Consider the following 19,359-nt stretch of genomic DNA (forward strand, 5'->3'; position numbering starts at 1 on the left):
CTTATTCGGCAGTTCCGGAGTGCCTACTGTGTGCCGGTGCTGCCCTGAGAGCCAGGAGGACAGCCCTACTCATATGAGTTGTCCTGGGGGCAAAGGGCTAGCATCTTGGAGAGACTACCCTGAGCTCCCAGCCCTCAGCCCTCCCAGCTGAGCACAAGTCCAGAACCTGCTGCCATCTAACCTGGGAAGTTGGAAACCCGCTGGAAAGCCATTGAACAAAGGGGGAAGGGAGGGCCAGAGCAACTCCACTCCTAGAAGCAGGAGCCAGACGGAGACAAGATAAAATACAACCAGAAGGAAAATACAGAGAGAAGATGAGGGAGCTGGAGACCCCAAGGACCTCCGAGACTAGTGTGTGGAGATAAGGGTGTTAGAGGAGGGAAATCAGATGGCAGAGTGAATAAAGGAGAACTGAGAATGCAGTCCAGCCCTCAAGACAGCCTGGGAGTTCCCGGGGCTCTGTGAGCACTGCATAGGACCCCATGCAGAGTGCATCCCTCCTCCTGGCAAGTCTCTGGCTGCCAACTCAGGCTGGGAGCGAGGATGTTGAAGCCCTGTTCATTTTAGAAGAAAGGCAAGAATGTTCTCTTCAGAACGGTTCATACAGGCTGTTCTGGGGGGATTCATGGTCAATTCCTCTCCCGCCAGGCCTGGCCTAGTGAAACCTGTTTGGCTTCAGTTCTCCATGGGATTCCAGACGCGGGAGGAGCTGGTGGAGTGTGGCTGGGAGAGGCCACGGCCAGTCGGGACAGGGCACTGGTGTCTGGCTCCCTCTCCGAGGCGACGGGACTCTGGGCGGCGCCAGCCTCCTGGCTCTGAGACACCTGCACCCAGAGCGGGCAGGACGGGAGGCGGCCAGGGGCGGATTCCCGGGAGGGACTCGGAAGGCATAGGGGCGGGCCGGGGCGGGCGCGGGGAAGTGGCCCTCCCTCCCTTATCCCCATCCTGGCAGGTCGGAGCTGGGACGCGGTGGCCCAGGACGCAGGGAGTGGGCCCGAGCCTAGACGGAGGGAGGGGCCGCGCCGCCTTCGAGAGTCATTGGAGGACGCGGCCGCACGAAGCTGATAAATAAAGGGACGGGCCGCGGCTGCCTGCCAAGTTGGACGCCCGACCCGTGCGAGGGCCAGGTCAGCGCCTGCCCTGCGAGGCGAAGCGAGGGGACCCCCGTGCGGCCATGGCCTCGCTGTTGGGAGCTTATCCGTGGCCCGAGGGGCTCGAGTGCCCGGCCCTGGAAGCCGAGCTGTCGGATGGGCTGTCGCCGCCGGGCGCCCCCCGCCCGCCGGGGGACAAGGGCGCAGAGAGCCGTATCCGGCGGCCCATGAACGCCTTCATGGTGTGGGCCAAGGACGAGAGGAAACGTCTGGCGGTGCAGAACCCGGACCTGCACAACGCCGAGCTCAGCAAGATGCTGGGTGAGTAAGCCAGCCGGCGGGCGGGGCGTCCCGGGAGGTCGGCTGGCCGGGGGCCCGGGCAGAGGCGGGTCCCCGGGGCTCGATTCTAGGGGCCGTGCTGCGGTCCTGAGAGCGCGGGGTGCCTGGGTAGGACCCGGCGTGTGGGTATGCTCGGGGAGTGCTCGCGCTCGCTGTGCCCGCGAGGTTGGGCATCTGTGCGACCGTGGGTAAGGGCACAGTAACCGGGATTCAGAGCCGGGATACCTCGACGACGCCCAAAGTGAAACCGCGCGGCCTGCTGGGGTGGGCCAGGAAGCCCACTCGCGGGAACCCAAGGGACAGGCGGGGCCATCAGCTGCCAGGCCCCGGTCGCCCGGCGACCGGGACCTACGCGCACACAGGTCAGGACGGAAACCCGGAGGCTGGGTGGAACCGGTGTTTGCTAGGAATATCGAAGCGGGAAACCCACTATTCCCTGAATTTACCACTGGCACAATCACAGAAGGAGGTTGTTAACTATTATTAGCTAATATTCGTCAAGAGAGACCTTGCAGGAACGCATCCTTTCTTTAACTTAATTATTAAACCTACAGCAAAACAAAAACAAAAACAAAAACAAAAACAAAAACAAAAAACAAAAAAACGCACATAGGCTCGATTGGATAATGTATTTCTCAATCGCAGGAGGTAGGTACTGTGATTGGGACGCTCAGGGCGGCCAGTGAGATCTGTCCTGAAGCCTGCCACTTTCTGAGGGCTGCTGAGCGGGGGCAGCGGGCCTGGGGACAAGGACAAGCCAGACCAGAGGAGCCCAGAGAAAGGAGTTAGGACAGGTCTGAAAATTTAGAGTTCCAGTAGGGTTTTTGTGGGGGTTTCTTCTTTCCCAGGTCTGGAGCTGAGTACTTTCAACTGCTCTACTCCTTTTTGCCCTTCCACGGAGGTTTTATTCATTTTAACTTGTGGAAACATTTCAAAGCATTTTGTAGGCACAGTGGGACAAGGGGAAGTATGTGGTCACCTGAGGCTGGACTGACCCTCCCCAACCACACCTCTCCCCCCAGAACTGAGCTTTTTTTCTTTTCCCTCCAGAGCTCCAAACCCTGGAGTGAGGGCTGTCACCCACCTTTCTTCTGGCTAAACCTACAGGCCCCCAAAAGGAGTCCTTCCTGCAGTGTAGATGCCCTTTCAAAGCCGCTGGTTTCCAAAAGTCTCCTACCCATGCATAGCCCAGTCCCCTGGCTAGATAAGCCCAGGACACAATGGTGGATCAGTGTCTTAGTGAGCCCCTTTGTTCATAAAAATATTAAAAATTATATTTCATACTGTATGGGCATAAAGACAAATATATTAATATATACAACAGTAAAGCATTTACCTAAAAGTTCATTTTTTTCTTCAGGTTTTTAAAGAAATGAAAATACTTTTTTTTGGTGGGTACTTTAGCATTTTTTTTTCATGGGCCCAGGCACTGTGCCTTTTGATCAAGTGCAGCTCCTGTGACCAGGACAGAGTGAGTTTTCCGTTGCAGGCCCAGGCCAGAGGTGGGAGAGGAGCTCAGGCTGGGGAGCCTTTCGGGACTGAGGCTGCCTACAGCCCAGGGAATGGGAAGGCGAAAGGACCTACCTGACAAATGCCTCTTGTGAGCTGATCCCTGTTGGCAAGTCTCACTTAAGCTTCCAGAGGTTATAATTCATTTTGCAGGAAAGACACTGATTCCTTCCTGCCTAACTGCACAACAAGGGGCAAGGGGCTTTTAAAAATATGGACTTCCTACACCTGTTACTAGGGGGCAGCATGATGATCCACTTCCAACCATGATCTTGCCCAGCCCTTTCCTTTCTGACCTAGGAAAGGGTCCCCAACTTTTTTGCCTCTAAGCTTTCCAGTCTTTAACATCACAATTTCACCTACTAGCACTACTATTTTTAGGATACTATGAATAAAAAGGCATTTAAAAACAGTTAATACATTTAATGGCATTTAAAATGACTATTTTATTAATATTATGATATCTATGTACACTTAGAAACTAGAGTCACATTTTAAATTCAGTCCACAGACAAGGTGTGGGGTGTGCCTCTATTTTGGGCCTCTTGCAACAACTTTGCAGTCTCAGCCACAGGCTGGGAACTGCTGACCAACCCTAAACCCAGAGTTCCAGATACTTTTGGAGTTGCCCTTTTAAGTGACACCTAATTATATTAATTGATGGGTCTGTCACAATAGTTATAAACTTTCATCCCAATGGTAGAGTGCCCTTTAATAATTGCCCTCCTCCAGTGCTCTATGAGGGCCAGGCATACAGAGTCGGCCAGCGTGGGTACCAAGGTGACACGACACAGAGCTCTGTATGGGGCCCTATGCCGAGGGTTCTGGGTGGGACATGTGGCTTCTTTCCTTACAGGGAGTGGGGATGGGGGTACTTACCTCCAAGCTAGAGGTCTCAAACTTCAGGATACATTAGAGTCAGGTTGGGGGAAGGGACTTCCAAAGTTGCAGAACCCCCCAGGGGCACGCCTGGGAGGTAAGGGTCCAGAAATGACCTTTAAAAAAGCAGCAGCCAGAGGGATGTGCAATGAATGTACTGACAGATGAGAGAGAGAGAGAGAGAGATGCTAGACCAATTCATAAAACTATACAGAAGGGAGTAAGGATGAATAGAAAGTCCAAGTGAAACCAGCACTTTAGCACCAATCGGTTACAAGCGTGAGATGCTTCTTAAAGAGAGAGTTTTGAATTGGACAATATCACAATACATTTTATAGTGAGGAAAATAAAGACCCAGGGAAGTCAAAGAACTTGCTTCTATGAGAAGAGTCAGTGACTGAGCAATTGTTCCCTGCCACAGTCACAGGCTACTAATTAAGTAGAGAGCAGGAAGTCTTATCATGAGTGCATGTGTGCATGCTTGTGCACCTGTGCGCATATGCACACATGTGTGTGCACGCATGTGTGTGCATGTGACTGTGCATGTTGCAGGCAGATGCTAGCATGCTGGCAATGGGCTTCATATAGCAGGGTCCTAACTGACCTTCAGATGTGAGGGATAACTGTCTGTTCCCCTAAGTGAGATCCTGTAATTTACTTACATCTGTAAAACGATGGACTGAGCCCAGAGTTCCCTCACAAGACGGCCTGTGGGATTTATGCCATAAATAAATATAGCATCACTTCCTGAGAGGCAGCGATTATCAGCAAAGGCAGAGAGTTTTCATTAAAATGCACAAATGAGTAGACTTCGTCCACTTAGGGTAAAAAAGAGCCCAGATCAAAGTGGTTGTTTTATATTTTTATCGAGCATCTGACATTGGGTCTGGTGGGCTTCTCACTGTGAATCCCGCATTGTTTATACATTTGCGTGATTAGCAGCTTTTAGGCTTTTATAGGAGAGGTGAAGCGACCCTGTGTATAGTTGGCCTTAGTGGTTTTGCGGGCTGCAAGCGGGAGAGATTGGTTTGGCCCCACAGTGCCAGGATCTGGAATGGGAGCGGGGTGCGAGGGGTAAAGTGTCCTTTGTGTCCTTTGTGGGGGGGGGGGATGGGGACGGAGGCTGACCGCGTGTGCGAGTGTGGACGCGGGGAGGCAGGAGCGTCTGACACAGGTGAACCAGCCTCTCCAAGCCGCGCAGATGCTGAAAGGGGCCTTCTCTGACTTGTGTGAGCAGGAAAGTCGTGGAAGGCGCTGACGCTGTCCCAGAAGAGGCCCTACGTGGACGAGGCGGAGCGGCTGCGCCTGCAGCACATGCAGGACTACCCCAACTACAAGTACCGCCCTCGCAGGAAGAAGCAGGCCAAGCGCCTCTGCAAGCGCGTGGACCCGGGCTTTCTCCTGAGCTCCCTCTCCCGAGACCAGAACGCTCTGCCCGAGAAGCGGAGCGGCGGCCGCGGGGCGCTGGGGGAGAAGGAGGACAGGGGTGAGTACTCCCCCGGCTCCGCCCTGCCCAGCCTGCGGGGCTGCTATCACGAGGGGCCGACCGGCGGCGGCGGCACCCCGGGCAGCATGGACACTTACCCATACGGGCTACCCACGCCCCCGGAAATGTCGCCCCTGGACGTACTGGAGTCGGAGCAGACTTTCTTCTCCTCCCCTTGCCAGGAGGAGCATGCGCACTCCCGCCACATCCCCCACCTGCCTGGGCCCACTTACTCACCGGAGTTCGCCCCCAGCCCCCTCCACTGCGGCCACCCCCTGGGCTCCCTAGCCCTCGGCCAGTCCCCGGGCGTCTCTGTGATGTCCACTGTACCTGCCTGTCCCCCGTCTCCTGCCTATTATTCCCCTGCCACCTACCACCCACTCCACTCCAACATCCACGCCCACCTGGGCCAGCTCTCCCCCCCTCCGGAACACCCCGGCTTTGATGCCCTGGATCAGCTGAGCCAGGTGGAACTCCTGGGGGACATGGATCGGAATGAGTTCGACCAGTATTTGAACACTCCTGGCCACCCAGACTCTGCGGCAGGGGCTGTGGCCCTCAGTGGGCATGTCCCCGTCTCCCAGGTGACATCAACAGGCCCCACAGAGACCAGCCTTATCTCCGTGCTGGCTGATGCCACGGCCACGTATTACAACAGCTACAGCGTATCATAGAGTACAGCGTATTAAAGAGGCCGAGGCAGCCAGCCTGGCCCTGCCTCGCGCAGCCTCTCCTTCCCGCGCGCTGAGCAGGGGTGACCGCGCAGTGTTACCGACGTCCTCCGACGGCCCGGGGTGTGCATGTTTGAACTGTCAGCGGGGCAGAACCGGGCTCTGCCGGTCCGAGTGCCCCTTTGCTCCCTGCTGCCTACATTTTGAGTATATTCCTTCAGATGGGTTTTCATTGGCTACACCCTGGGAATAAGGCAAGGTAGTTGCCGAAAGATGGTTAACTGGTAGATTTTCATTTACTTCTCTGGGTCCCCATCGCTGAAACGAATGTGTGAAAATCTCAGCGGCGTTCACAGCTCTCCGGCTTCTGCCCCGGACGCCGGCGGGACCCCCACTCGGTTCTTTTCCCCTTGCAGCCCCTCCCCCAGTCTGCAAAGTTGGGGACAGACTTGACACCTAAGGCACCTTCTGCTCCAGGGTTTTCTGATCTAGGATTCTTTCAAGGCTAATTAAAAGGAAAACGAAGTTTGTCTTAGTAAATTCATTAATGTCCAGCCTGGTGATAATCCGTGTGTGCCGCCCAAGAACACACAGCTTTCTCCACTCGCACTACCTTCCAAAATGATCGTGGTTTTTCAAAAGGACAGGACTCCTCTTGATTTGGGAAATTAACCACTAGAATTGACTGTGCTACTGAAAACGAGATTGAATTCAAACCACTGGTTTTTAAACCTTTTTTTAAGATGAATTATTTTTTTTATCACACATTTCAAGAGAATATACACAGTCTGAACATATACAGTGTTCGTGGGACATGCACAACACACACACCTTCTTCATGCACACCCTTAAATGCATGTCTGTGCAGCCTAGATCAGATACTCTTGTTGATGTTGGCGATTTCTTGTTAACTCCCTGTTCCGAATGACCCAAAGAGCAGGGAACCTAAAAAGAATTCCTACACAAAAATTTCCACAAAAGAATTTCTACACTTACCTCCAATCTGAATATGTTCATTTCTTGAGCAAAATTTCAACACACTCTCCCCTCTGCAGGTGCAAAAGGAGCTTCCTTCTCACTGTTGCTGACTCCCCTTCATCCTTTCCTGGGATTTCTTTTTCTCTTTTTCACTGTTCTTCCTCTACCCTTGAGTTGCCCAGGAATTCAAAGATCCCCTGGCTTAAAAATCCTAAACATCATTCCTATGGCTGAGATGGGAATTCAGTCTCCTCACCAGACAGCTGGTTCTTGGGAACATCATTGGCTAACACTTCAAAACAACTTCCCCTTTGCTATACTGACTTCCCAAAGAACAGAACTGCACTGTGATTCAGAAAATGTTTCTGAGCCCTGACCCCACCCGAAAAAACATTTCCATCCTTCTCTCAAACCTCCTTTGAAGGAACATACCTAGCAATGAGGGAAAAGACAGTTGTCTTTTAATTCCAGCCTATTATTGCCTGTATGAAATATGTAAGTGTTTTATATATTATCCTATTTTTAGCTTATATTTTATATTGTTGAGAGATCCTTTTTTCTTCCAAGACGTCCTACTATTAAATTACTTATAAGATATAATTAATCTTTATGCTATTGCTGTATATGACATTTGGTAATAAATAGTGAATCATTCACGGCAGTATGATTGACTGGTGCAATCCAGAATGTATATTAATAATCTTGTAAAACATTATCACAGACGTTAAGCTAAACTGTTCCATTTTTTTTTTGTAAGAACTACACATGCTTTGGAACGGTTGTAGATATTGATCTGTCTAAAATATTTAATTTAAATAAATGTTTTTGTACCATGGCCATTCTATCATTTGAAATGTAGTTTTGCAAACAGAAAAGGTTGTCCAGGGAGCCATAGATATTATGCCCAGTTCCCCTTTATAGTACTGGTCAAAATACTTTATCAATTTTTTTTTATCTTAAAAAATTATCTTGTAGGGTTGGTTTATTTTATTTTATGAATTATGATCAAGACATAAAGCCTAATTTGACATGTTAGAAACGGTGTTGTTATCATGAATATTGAAAGAAAAGACGAGTTCATAACCTACCTGCAGAACAATTTTCTCCGGATGATTTCACACTTGCAACGTGGAATGAGGTGATTATCAGGCGCTCTCAAGATAGGATGTAAGTTCTGCCCAATTGCTTCCTTAAGACTGCCACATTTTTTCCTCCTTTGAAATAATCTAGAAAAATATCTAGCTTTCTCCCGTTAATATGCATTTATTGATGTGATATAACAAGACATCACTGGCTTTCAAAACCCAGTGGAATGTTGTGGAGAAGGCAGAGAAGTGCCTGAATTGGTGATTAAAAGATGTAATATCTTGTGAGGTTTAGGATTAAAATCCCAGCCAAAAAATGCCTGGAAAAAGCTGATGATTACTCAGTCCCCTTGCGGGTCGCCGTGCCTGGCTTCTCTCCTTGGGGAAGCAGTTGTAACTTGTTCTCCTCCCAGACTCTCTGGGCCAAGGAGTGGGTTCTGGGAGGGCCCAAATGGGCATATGTTTATCCTTCAATTCTGATCATAATCTATAGTCATTACTTTCATAGCACTTTATAGATGTAGGGAAATTTACGGCAAGTTTTATGGGCTAATCCTCACCCACGATCCCAGGTGGGGCCCTGTCACCCAACTACCCCCTGTGCAGCCGGGACACTGAGGCCGGGGGTAGGAGGCGGTGCAGTGTAGCTCACCCCACTCAGCTGGTGGAGGCTGGCGTCCCCCCACTTCATCGGATACATTTGTTGGCAACATCGGTCAAAGAGTCTAAAGGCTTCATACCTCTTTTAGCACTTCACCATGGCATGGGACGACATGCAGTCCAATTCCTACCTCTCACATCCCTGAGGAAAGAAAGAATGGGCAAAGAGGAAATTACAGGGTCAGAGTCAGATGAAACCCAAAGTCATGGCCATCTAGGCCCACTGCCGTGGCTGGCTGGCAGTGGCAGACTTCAGGGCCATCAGCTGTCTGGAGGACACGTCGTGCAGTGTCTGCACAGGACATGGGCCCTCTGCACTGCCAACTGGGCATTTTTCATTCCAGGACATACTGTGGGGGCAGGGCCATTGTCCCTGCCTCTCGGAGGGCAGGAAACAGACAAGCGATGGGGCTGCTCTTTTACTTCTGCTCAGCCATGAGTGAGACAGTTGTGCCCAGAGGCCAAGAGTACTTAGGAGCTTTAGCTGCCCATTCTGAGAACCCACCTGTCCGCAGCGACAAGAGCACCTTTTGCTTTGGCTGATGAGGATTGATGGGTATGCACAGTTGTCCTTTTTTTCTCCAACGTGGATGTAGATATTTCATTCTTCCTTAAGATCCTTCAGTATTTGCTCATAGTGCACAGTACCCAGGGTGAGCACAGAAGTGGGGTCACATGAATGCAATGAAGTTCCTGCTTCTGTGCTTCTCACTTATTAGCTCCAGTAATATATTCATATGCCAGCTCCCCATCCCTGGCTTCCCAACTGTATGAGCTTCAGGACTCACAACACCTTGCTTAGCCCCATGTGAGTACCCCTATGGCTAACCTTCTTCCTCTTTCCAGAAACCTTGCACAGCCTCCCCCTACCCACCATTGGATACCTACTGCACAAAAAGCCTATTGTTCTCTGAGATGTTTTCCTTTCTCATACTTCTGTGTTTAACCCAGTGCTCTTACCCTACAGGGGAGATCCTCACTCCCATCACCTGTCTGATGACATCCCACAAACCATCCAAGTCCAGCTTATCTGTCCCCAACCCTGCCTGGCAGAGGCGTCAGTCACTGGTGTCCCTGAGCTCCCATGGATCTTCAGCAGACCTTGGTAACAGCTCTTACTGCTTGGCAGTGGAATCATCCACGCATACGCATCTTCCCCAGGAGGACAGACACATAGTAGTTGCTCAACAGAAATATGAAGCAATAAATAAATAAACGTCTGAGGCATTCCTGTTCATCTTGGTGATAAAGACCTAAAACCTCCTGGGTCCCTATTTCCCTGCCCATCTCTCTGGACACTAACACCCTAGAGCTTTTGTGTATGTCTAGTTCTCAGGGCTCAGGCTGGATGTGATGCATCCATGGCTATTCAGTCCCACCTGCTAGACTGTAGCCTGTAGTAAACAGGTCAGGAATGGGTGCAAGGGTACAGCAGGAAAATCCCCTCTCCCATCCCATCCTAGAGCAGCTGAATAGACCTGAGACTTGTAACATTTGTAACTGCCTGCTTTGCTTTTGAAAATTATGCTCTTGATTTCCTCCCAGTGAAAAGGATTTGGAAGGAAGGGAAGGAGGAGGGAAGGAGAGAGGGAGGAAGGTAGAAAAGAGATCTATCATCTTTTTAATCTATCTTTCTATCCATTCATCCATCCATCCATCCATCCAGTTATCCACCTACCTGACCCATCCATCCATCCATATCTGTCTATCATCTATCTTCTACTGATATTTAAAATTCTAAAAAGAGACAGTCTTTGTAGAAAGCTTAGAGAAAAAAATGTCATCTATTATCTACATCTTCAAGACATTGCTTGTAATTTTTTTTGGTCATCCAGTCTTCAAAATTTTGTTTGCATCTAGCTCTATGTACACATGTGTTTCTTATAATACACATTTTCATTCATTGATATTAAGTAAACATTTTCCTGTGCTACTAAACTTAATTTTTCTGCAAAAGGTGTTTTCTTGCCAGTTGAAACAGCAATTTGAAAAAAAGAAAAATCAGCCATGCCATGACTTTGATGTAACTATTTTCAATATGATCATTTTGGTATCCTGAAATTGCCAGGCTTGTATTTGCGTGTTCAAAATTGTACCTGGTGTGATCACAGCGTAGGTATAGATACTGCTGGCATTTGGCTTTAATTTTCTCAAGAATCATAGAAAACATAGAAGTTTTGCCATATTGATATTTATCTTCATAATATTATTTCCAATGATGGCTCAGTATTTCAGAGCATTAATGTAGCTTAATTCACTTGACTACCCTCTTGCTATTCAATCTCCCACTTTTATTTTTTTCCATTACAAATAACACTGCAGTGAACATTTCCTTGTTTATGTCTTTGACTTGACTTCCAGCAGGGAATCACGAGATCTAGACAAATGAACAAGTTTATAGCTTTTGCTTCAAACTGCTTGTTTGTTGGGTTCCCAAAGAGTCTCGATTGATAGCTAAGGCACAAAATGTCTCCATTCAATTCCCAGGATGAACTAACTCTCAACAGGAAGAATTAAAACCCCTGAATACTACTTATGACTGACTTAAATCTGACCATGCTCACTTGGCTTCGACTTAAATCTGACCATGCTCACTTGGCTTCACTTGTCATGGTGACTTTGTTTTTCTGAGGACCTATTATGTGCTCACTGCTGGTTTCCATCAGCAAATTGTGATGTTCCTTTCCCCTAACACCACAATGGATGGCATGTGTTTCCCTGAGCTATGTAGTAACTATGTAGGGGAAAGGATTACTCTATCGGCAAGGCAGCAAGGCAGCTGGGTTAGTTCCAGAGCCCCTCAGAATACCATCAGCACGCTGGCATTCACAGGGCGCTCAGAGCTCTAAACTCTCTAGGAGAGTATCTGGAAAATGCCTGGACCTGGAGGCAAGTGTTTGACCTAACTCCATCACTGGATTTTAATGGGGACTTGCGTAAATCCCCAAACTCGTTCTCTCATCTAAGGGGATAGTGAATTTGTAGACTCTTAAGAAATTGTAAACTTTATATGCATGTATAGGATACCTGTTTTCTATGTTTGATTTCTTCAATCTAGTTCAATTTAGTTTTGTTTGTTTGTTTGTTTGTTTGTTTGTTTGTTTTAGGCTTGGAGGCTGGTACTAGTTTGAAAAATCTGGAGCCATAAGATTGTTCTACTGGGGTTGCTTGTGTGAGAGAAATAAGGGAAAAGGACTCCTTTAATATGGCTAAGGGGATTACAGAAGACTCACTCAGTTTCCTTGTCTGGACACTGAGTGGGATTGGAAGAAAGCACGGAGTCATTTAGACCATTCTCTATTGAGGGCTGCCTCTTAGCCACTCGTGGCAGACAGATTTCCATCTGATCTGAGTCCTTCCCAAAAAAGGGATCTTTCTCTCTGTAAGCTAGTCTAACAACTTCCATCATCAGGAAGTTCTTTCTTGTACCTCACCTAAATCCTTCCTGTTTCAGTCCAAGTCCTCGTGGGCTTGCCATCATCTGTGGAGAGAGACACATTTGTCCCCATCTTGCCCAGGTTATTCTCATCCCTGCAGGCTGGTGGTCATGCTCCTATGCTCTTCACTGAGGGGCCATGTCTGAGGCCCGGGGTGGGTGTGGTTTCCTCCAGGTCCTCCCTGAGGTCTGCATTCCCTTTAATCAGATGCTGAACTTTGTAGGGACGTGGGAGGGGCAGGAGGAGGAGGTCTCGTTGTATGCTGCGTGAGAGAGGGAGGCCGGGGATTTCACCAGGGAGTGGGAGCGTGGACTCTGTGGGCACTATTGGAATGTTCTGTGAGTAGGCATAGGGTGTAGTCATTTCTCAGAGGGTCACACAGCTGGGTCACATGGTGGGTCCCCTGGCGCTGCTCACCGTCTTTCAATGGTCACTCATCGTCCGTCACTCTGAGGAGCCATGGGGTGGCACAGGTCTGGGACAAGTGGAGGGGACCTTGAAATAACAAAAATGTTCCAGTGGATTCTGGAAAAATCACTAGTTTCTGATGAATGAAGAGTTTGCAGCCTCCAGGGGCCTCAGGGAGCTGGCTGTTGCGTCTTAGAGGTTCTGATGACAAAACTTAAAGGTGGGGCTGTGACTTCTGTGGGGAACAGGTCATGTGAAGGGGACAGGTAGCCACAGGCATCCACCTGCTCCAGCCTGTGTCTCTCCACACCGACTAGTTCTTACCATGTCAGAGGAGCTGGAGAGGTGCAGAGCTCTTCCCTTCCAACCCAGCAAGTCCTGGAAACTGCTTTTCCTTCGTTCCTTTCCCTGAAGAGCAGAAGCAGCAGTTCCAAATCTCAGGGCCCTGTGAAGGTCAGGGGAAGCGTGCAAGCTTAAAATCGACGATGAAGTGATTCGTTCTGATGATGACTGTCACCCTGCTGGGGGTATCTTCATGTAAACAGAATGGTTACATTTTCACTGGAAAGAACATGGGGCTAGAAATTAGGAGATTCTCGTCCCAATTCTGTGACCATGAAAAAAATCACTGGAGGTCAAAACTGGAAGGAATCATTGTTATCATGCTGTCAACCCCCAGGTTTGATGAGAAAGGAAATGGAGGCCCAGAGAAGTCAGGGGACTGGCCTAAGAGTAGGCCGCTGAGAGTAGAAGCGGGTGCAGGTCTGTGGGGGGAGAGCTGTGATGGGGAAGGGAGGGGCGAGACCCTTCAGGACCAAGGTGGTCAGTCTTCCTTAGCCATGCAGAGTGGCTAGGACGGAGCTGTGGGCAAGGGTGCCCCCACAACTCTCTCTGTTACATGGGCAGGGGAGTTCCTCAGCAGTGGGCAGAGGCTAGTGGCAGAGGTACAGGGGTGTGGGGTAATGGGAAGAAAGAGCCCTAGGAATGAGATGGGAGGGGAGGCAGGAGCACTGCGGGTTAGCAGGCCTTCAGAAGACCTCTGGAATTTCTTCTTGCACTTCTTGAAACCCAACTGGTCTTGGTGGGTGCTGGCCCAGGAGAGGGAGCCTGGGAACAAGCCCCCCAGAGGACAGAATCCCAGTGCACTCTGCTGGGAGGCAGGCACACCACCCTAGGGTTCCCAGACACTCCAGAGGCTGGCCCAGAGAGGCCTGATGAGCACACCAAGACCTCTCTGGGAGCCAATGGAACCTTGTGTTGTGTTTCTGCCGTCCCTGCCTGCCCTCCCTTCCTGCCCCTCCATGTCCAGGCTGTAGGGACCCTGAGCGGTAGCAGGGGGGTCAGTGGCGGCTGAAGGGCTGGGAGGCCAGTGTGCCGGGGCAGAGCTCCAAGGGCAGCAGGCCATGGCCTTCCACGCCACCTCTCCAGTGGGCTGGAAGATGAAGAGGAGAAAGGGATGGGGGAGGGGCCTTGAGAGGGCGGAGGAGCAGCCAGGCTGCTGAGTATTTTCCTGCTCATGGGAGCTGCTGTGACCAGGAGGAGGAGGAGGATGTGGCCGGAGCCCAGTGTTTCCTGCCTGATAAGCCAGCCCCTCCCTGGGAGCCCCGGCTGGGCCCACCTTCTCGCCCAGAGCCCTGCCCAGGGAGGGACTGGCTGAGAAGGAAAATCACTTCTCCAGATTAGCTCGCCCAGGCTGAGCCTTCCTCCTCCGCCCCTGTCCCTATGGCAGCCACAGGAAATGAGGCTGGGGCCCAGCAGCCCAGAGGTCCCCACCTTCAGAGCACTCGGGCTCCAGGCCTAGGGACTCCGGTCTGTCTCGGGACCCCTCTGTCCAAGTCTCCCAAGAGCGGAAGCCTTCTTGCTCCAAAGTCAACCATTTCCAAGGGGGGCAGTGAGTGCAAAGCTTTCATGTGTTTGTCAGATCTTATGCCTGGAGTTGGGGCCTAGAAAACTAGTCCCTTTACTCACGGTCAGTCCACACAGCCGGCTCCTCCCACCTGGCTAACTGTCCAAGGGCACAGAGTGTGGAGGGCTTGGGAGGCAAGACGCTAAGCAGGCCCGGGAGACCCAGCCCCTGCCCTGCTCTGCCCTGGCAAGTGTGTGGTTGGGGTGAGTCTCTGACCCTTTCTAGGCATTGCCTCCCCACCTGTACATAGGAGGGGAGAGCAAGTGGGAGCTAGAGGCCTGCCCTCCTCCCAGCATTCATATCGAGGACTGGACTCAGGGCACTCCTGGAGTGGCAGGCACAGTGGCCGTAGCTGAAGAGGTCTGGGCACCCTGAGGGCAGTCCATCCCCACTGAGGGAGGGAGGGGACTGGAGGGAGAGCACCTACTCTTCAATGTCATCTAGGACTGACCAGGCTTTATGCTCCCCTCTCTGCTGCCCATAGAGAACATCCTCTTCTGGTTTCCCACACACCATCCTGTCCCCTGAGGCCAGTTTCTTCCCTGGGAGCCAGGGAGCCTTGGCTCCAGGTTGGAAGCAAGGGTTGTGTGTAGGCTCTCAAAGCAAAGGAGAGATGCTTTTCAGAGAACACTGTTTTGAAATAAGGACAGAGTCCCAGAGAATGTAGGGACACTGCTCAATGACACGTTCACAGATACAAGCCTTACTGGGACTGCAGACCACCGACCCCAGGTGGGCCCCCTACTACAATGGTATGGTGTTCCCAGCATGCTGGGAGGGCCACCACCTTCCCTGCAGCCCAGACCTTCTTCCCAACCCACTGGGAAAGGCACCTCCCCTCCACACCCCCACCCCCACTGGGAAGCTGATTCTTGGTAACCAAACTGGCCAAAGGGAGTATTTAATCCCAGTACAGATGAACATGCACTTGCCTGGGAGAAAACATCTACACAGGTGTGGACAGATACCTGGGTATGCACGCTCACGTGGGTGAGCGGGCAGCCCCTCTCCCTTCACATCTGCCTTTTATAAAGCACGTCCTCATTTGGTATTTCACGTGATCTTCACAGCAATCTGATGTAGATACGGTTATGCCCCGTCACAGGTCCCGGAGCTGAGGCTCGGGTGGGGCAAAGAGACTGAGGAAGGTCCCATCGCTGGTAAGCGGACAGGGACCCTGCCCAAGGATGCTCCCCGGGGCTGCTCCCTGGGGTGAACATCCATGCAACCTCAGCTGAGCCTGAGGGCCCAGGTAAGCAGAGGAAGGTCTGGAATTCCCTGGGCAGCAAGACTACCTGCATCCTGGCTGAGCACTGGGAGCTACCTAGGCTGCCAGGCCTTTGCAGTCCTCTCTGCTAGGTGGTCCCCTGGTCACAGGATACTTGGAGATGAGAGAGGTGGGTGAAGGGGAGAAGACTGGGGTTTACACCTTTTCATTTTAAGCTCTGCAGGGCTGAGCCAGCCAAGTGCCTGCTGTGCTGCTGTGCGACCTGGGGTAAATCACTTTCCCTCTCTAGGCTTCCATAAATGAGGAGCTTATACTCAAAAGTTTCCAAGGGGCAGAATGCTCTGCATCCCTGAGCCTGTGAAAGAGAAGCAAAGAAAAGAGGGGAGTTCCCTTCCTTTCTGTTCCTGGCCTCAGCATGGGCAGTGGTCTCTGGGGAGATGGTCGTGGTGGGCTGTCCCTGGGCAGGTGTCACTCTGAGCAGAGCCGGAGCTGTGGTTCTGACATCCAGGCCCTGAGCACCTCTTACCACATCATCTGTTCTGTCTCAGCTACCCTGGGGGGCTGCCCAGTCTCTGTCACTAGGCTACATCATGAGGCCCCCAGATACCTGATGGGACCCTATTCCTGTGTGTCACCCGGCCCCACCTCCTTGGGACTCTGCCCCACCTTACTTACATCAATGATCTTTCTACCTCTCTGCATAGGTTGTTGGGCTGGACAGGATGAGGTAAGAGGCCTCTGTCTTCTGAGCCCGGCCTGGCAGGTCCTCATGTAACCCTGACACAGAGGAGCAGCCCTCCCCATCAGGCATGACCTAGTGCAAAGGTTGCAGCTGGTCTCCGGAGAGATGCTGGGATTCCTCCATGGTCCCTGAAGACTTCTGGGCCCTGTCTGGTCAACCCCACTCCAGACACTCACCACTGGCACTCACGGGCTATCACCCTGAGCCTCTCCACCTCCAGTCCTGCTAGAGGTTCCATAAGGTCTGGAAATATGACCCTTTTCATTAAACTTTTGCCTACAAGGTGAAGCCCAAACTTTTCAGAGGACATTCAGCCCCCACTCTCCTGCCAGTCTCTTCTCCCCTGACTTACTCCCCATAGCACAGCCTGTGTTCTGGGCACAGCAAATTTCCAAATAGGACCTGTTTCTTCATACCCCAGTGCCTTTTCATAGGTTGTTCCCTCAGGGTGGAAAGTCCTTCTCCCCACCTTCACTCTGTAGATTCGTCCTTCATGTCTCGGGACCTAGTTCAAATGCTTCCCCTCTCACAAAGCTGTTTCCACATGCCTTCCACCCATCTGACCTACCCTGTCCCAGTCCTCCCCACAAGTCCCATCTACTCCCATAGCACTCTCACACAGCATCTACGGTGCGATGAGGCAATCTCTCTGTCTTTGAGCATCTGTCCTCCCACTAGTCTGGGAACATGTTTATCTGGGAAGGCATCTTATTTATCTTTGACTCCATGGGGCCTACTTTGTGTCAGGCACATAGTAGGTGTCCTATCAACCTCAGTTGGTTGACAGGACAGCTCTGCAGGGTTCAGACACTTACAGGTCTGTCCTCTCTGCCCACTGTTTGATCTTAGACTTGTCGCCTCATTTCCCTGTGACTCAGTTTTTCTGTCATTTGCTACTGGTTTATGTCAAGAGTTTTGAGATTAGGTAACAAATAGAAGCAATGGGAATAGCTCAGGAGATGATCAATGGTGAGATATAAATTTCTGAGGCAATCACCTCTTGATGATCCCTGGAAAAATTCAACTCTACACTGGTTTTCTGCCACGTCCTAGCCCACGTTCATATCCCCCACTTGGCAATCAGTCAGGAGTGAAAACTATTTGTAATATTGTTCCTACCAGAGTAGATTAGGAGGAAATTTGTTGCTGCATTTGGGAAGATGATACATATATATATATATATATATATATATATATATATATATATATGTGTGTGTGTGTGTGTATGTATATGTATATATGTGTGTATATATAGGTATGCATAGAATTTATCACACGAAGGAGCTAACTGTTAATTCTACAGTAATAAAGATGCTAAACTCACTTTGGAAGTAAATTTAGCCCTTTGGTAAGTTACCTTTTCTAGGCCTAATTAAAAAAAAACTTTTATTATTTCCTCTATTAAACATGCTATGTAGGTACATACAGGAAACTTGGAAATACACAGGTACAAGGAGAGAGAGAGGGAGATGGAGAGATACCCCCCTCTAATCTCCATGAAAAGGACACTTGCTGTTATCATTGTGTTGTATTCCTTTCAGACTTTTCTTTTTAGGTATATATGTGTGCTCACATGAGTATTTTTTTTAACTTATTTTAGAATATTGGGATTAAATTGTTTAGTGACTCACTTTTTTAAAAAGTGAAAATGTATCCTAAATATGTTTCTGCATCAGTGCATGTCTCTTACTGGATGTTGAATATTCTGTTGTGGGCTCTTCTAGAAGTTGCTTTTCCATTCCCCATGTTACTGGACCCAGTGAACAATCTGTGGTTTGCTGAAGAAGTCTGAGTTGCCCTAAATGAGGACCCAACTCTTCCACCAGAATGAGTGAAGCATACAATCCCCACCTTTGGGGGTTTCTTAGACTTCAGCTGGACCCCCTTTCCCCTAAGACTCCCTCCCTTGCAAGTTCCCCAAGAGGTATGTGGCGCTTTCTTTCCGGTGGTGTGTATTATGAAAATAAATAGGCACGGCTTTCACTCTCTAACTCTGGGTTTTGTTTTCCTGCTAAATGTCAGTTCTCAAACAACACATTCCCTCCTCTCCCACATAATGCAGCCCCCTCTCCATGCCACCAGCTGCCGCTCAGCTCTTGTGGGAAAGGCTGCTCTGGCACGGGGAGGGGAGTGCAGGCTCAGATCCGGGCAACCAGGGACACAGGGATGCCCACTTTCATTGCCATGCTGGGTGCCTGGGAGGGAAGTAACTTGTCTGAAATTTGTTTAGTGAGTCAGCAGCTTGGCCCGGCTGCCCTGAGAGTGCTGGGAATCGGCCCCAGGCTCAGGGCTGCCAGGCCTCAGCCTCTGACGTGCACAGTCTTGCTCAGGGCGGAAACCTCTCTTCCTGGGAAGGCAGGGCAAAGGCCCTGGGGTGTGCGCATGAGGTTGGGGATGATCTCCCTCTGCTAAAAACTGCACAGGGTGATTCTGGGTGGTATTTTCCTGTGTTCGTCTTCTCTGTCCAGCCAGACTGTGACTGGACAGGACATGTCTTCCTGTCTCCATTACCTATCCAGGTTGAGCCCCTTCTAGCACATTGCTGCAGGGGAGAGAAAGTGTGCACAGAAGGCAGAGACCTGGACCCAGCTCTCAGCTCCTCCACTTGCTAGCTGTGAGAGCCAGAGTGAGTCACCTCATTTCCTCGAGCCTCAGCCTCAGTTTCCTCAGCTGGAAGAATGGGGATACTGAGACACCCCCTCCCCCGGTGGATAAGTGGATTGAAATCTCATGCTGTCATCTAGTGACTCGAAGCAGGCACGTAATAAATGAGCACTGCTCCTTTATGCTTCATCTTGCCACGGCCCATCTGGGAATCACAGTGGCTCCCTACCCTGGGCAAACGGCCTTACATTTAGGGCCATTTTCCATACTCCTGTCCCCAGCCCTTGTCTGCACCGAGACAGGTTTCATGGAGTGGGCACGGTGCCTCAGTAAACA

The 19,359-nt window shown here is 50.5% G+C and overlaps 1 protein-coding gene across 1 annotated transcript; it reads left to right on the forward strand.

The window, feature by feature from the left end:
• Window positions 1-1,021: 1,021 nt before the first annotated feature.
• Window positions 1,022-7,785, forward strand: SOX7 (SRY-box transcription factor 7). The gene is made up of 2 exons (XM_080796964.1): window positions 1,022-1,412; window positions 5,056-7,785. Exons 1-2 carry the CDS (start codon window positions 1,175-1,177, stop codon window positions 5,976-5,978), a joined length of 1,161 nt encoding a protein of 386 aa, XP_080653090.1. The 5' UTR covers window positions 1,022-1,174; the 3' UTR covers window positions 5,979-7,785.
• Window positions 7,786-19,359: the final 11,574 nt, after the last annotated feature.

The sequence above is a fragment of the Martes martes genome, assembly GCF_963455335.1.
Source record: "Martes martes genome assembly, chromosome: 2".
In the NCBI taxonomy this organism is placed as follows: domain Eukaryota; kingdom Metazoa; phylum Chordata; class Mammalia; order Carnivora; family Mustelidae; genus Martes; species Martes martes.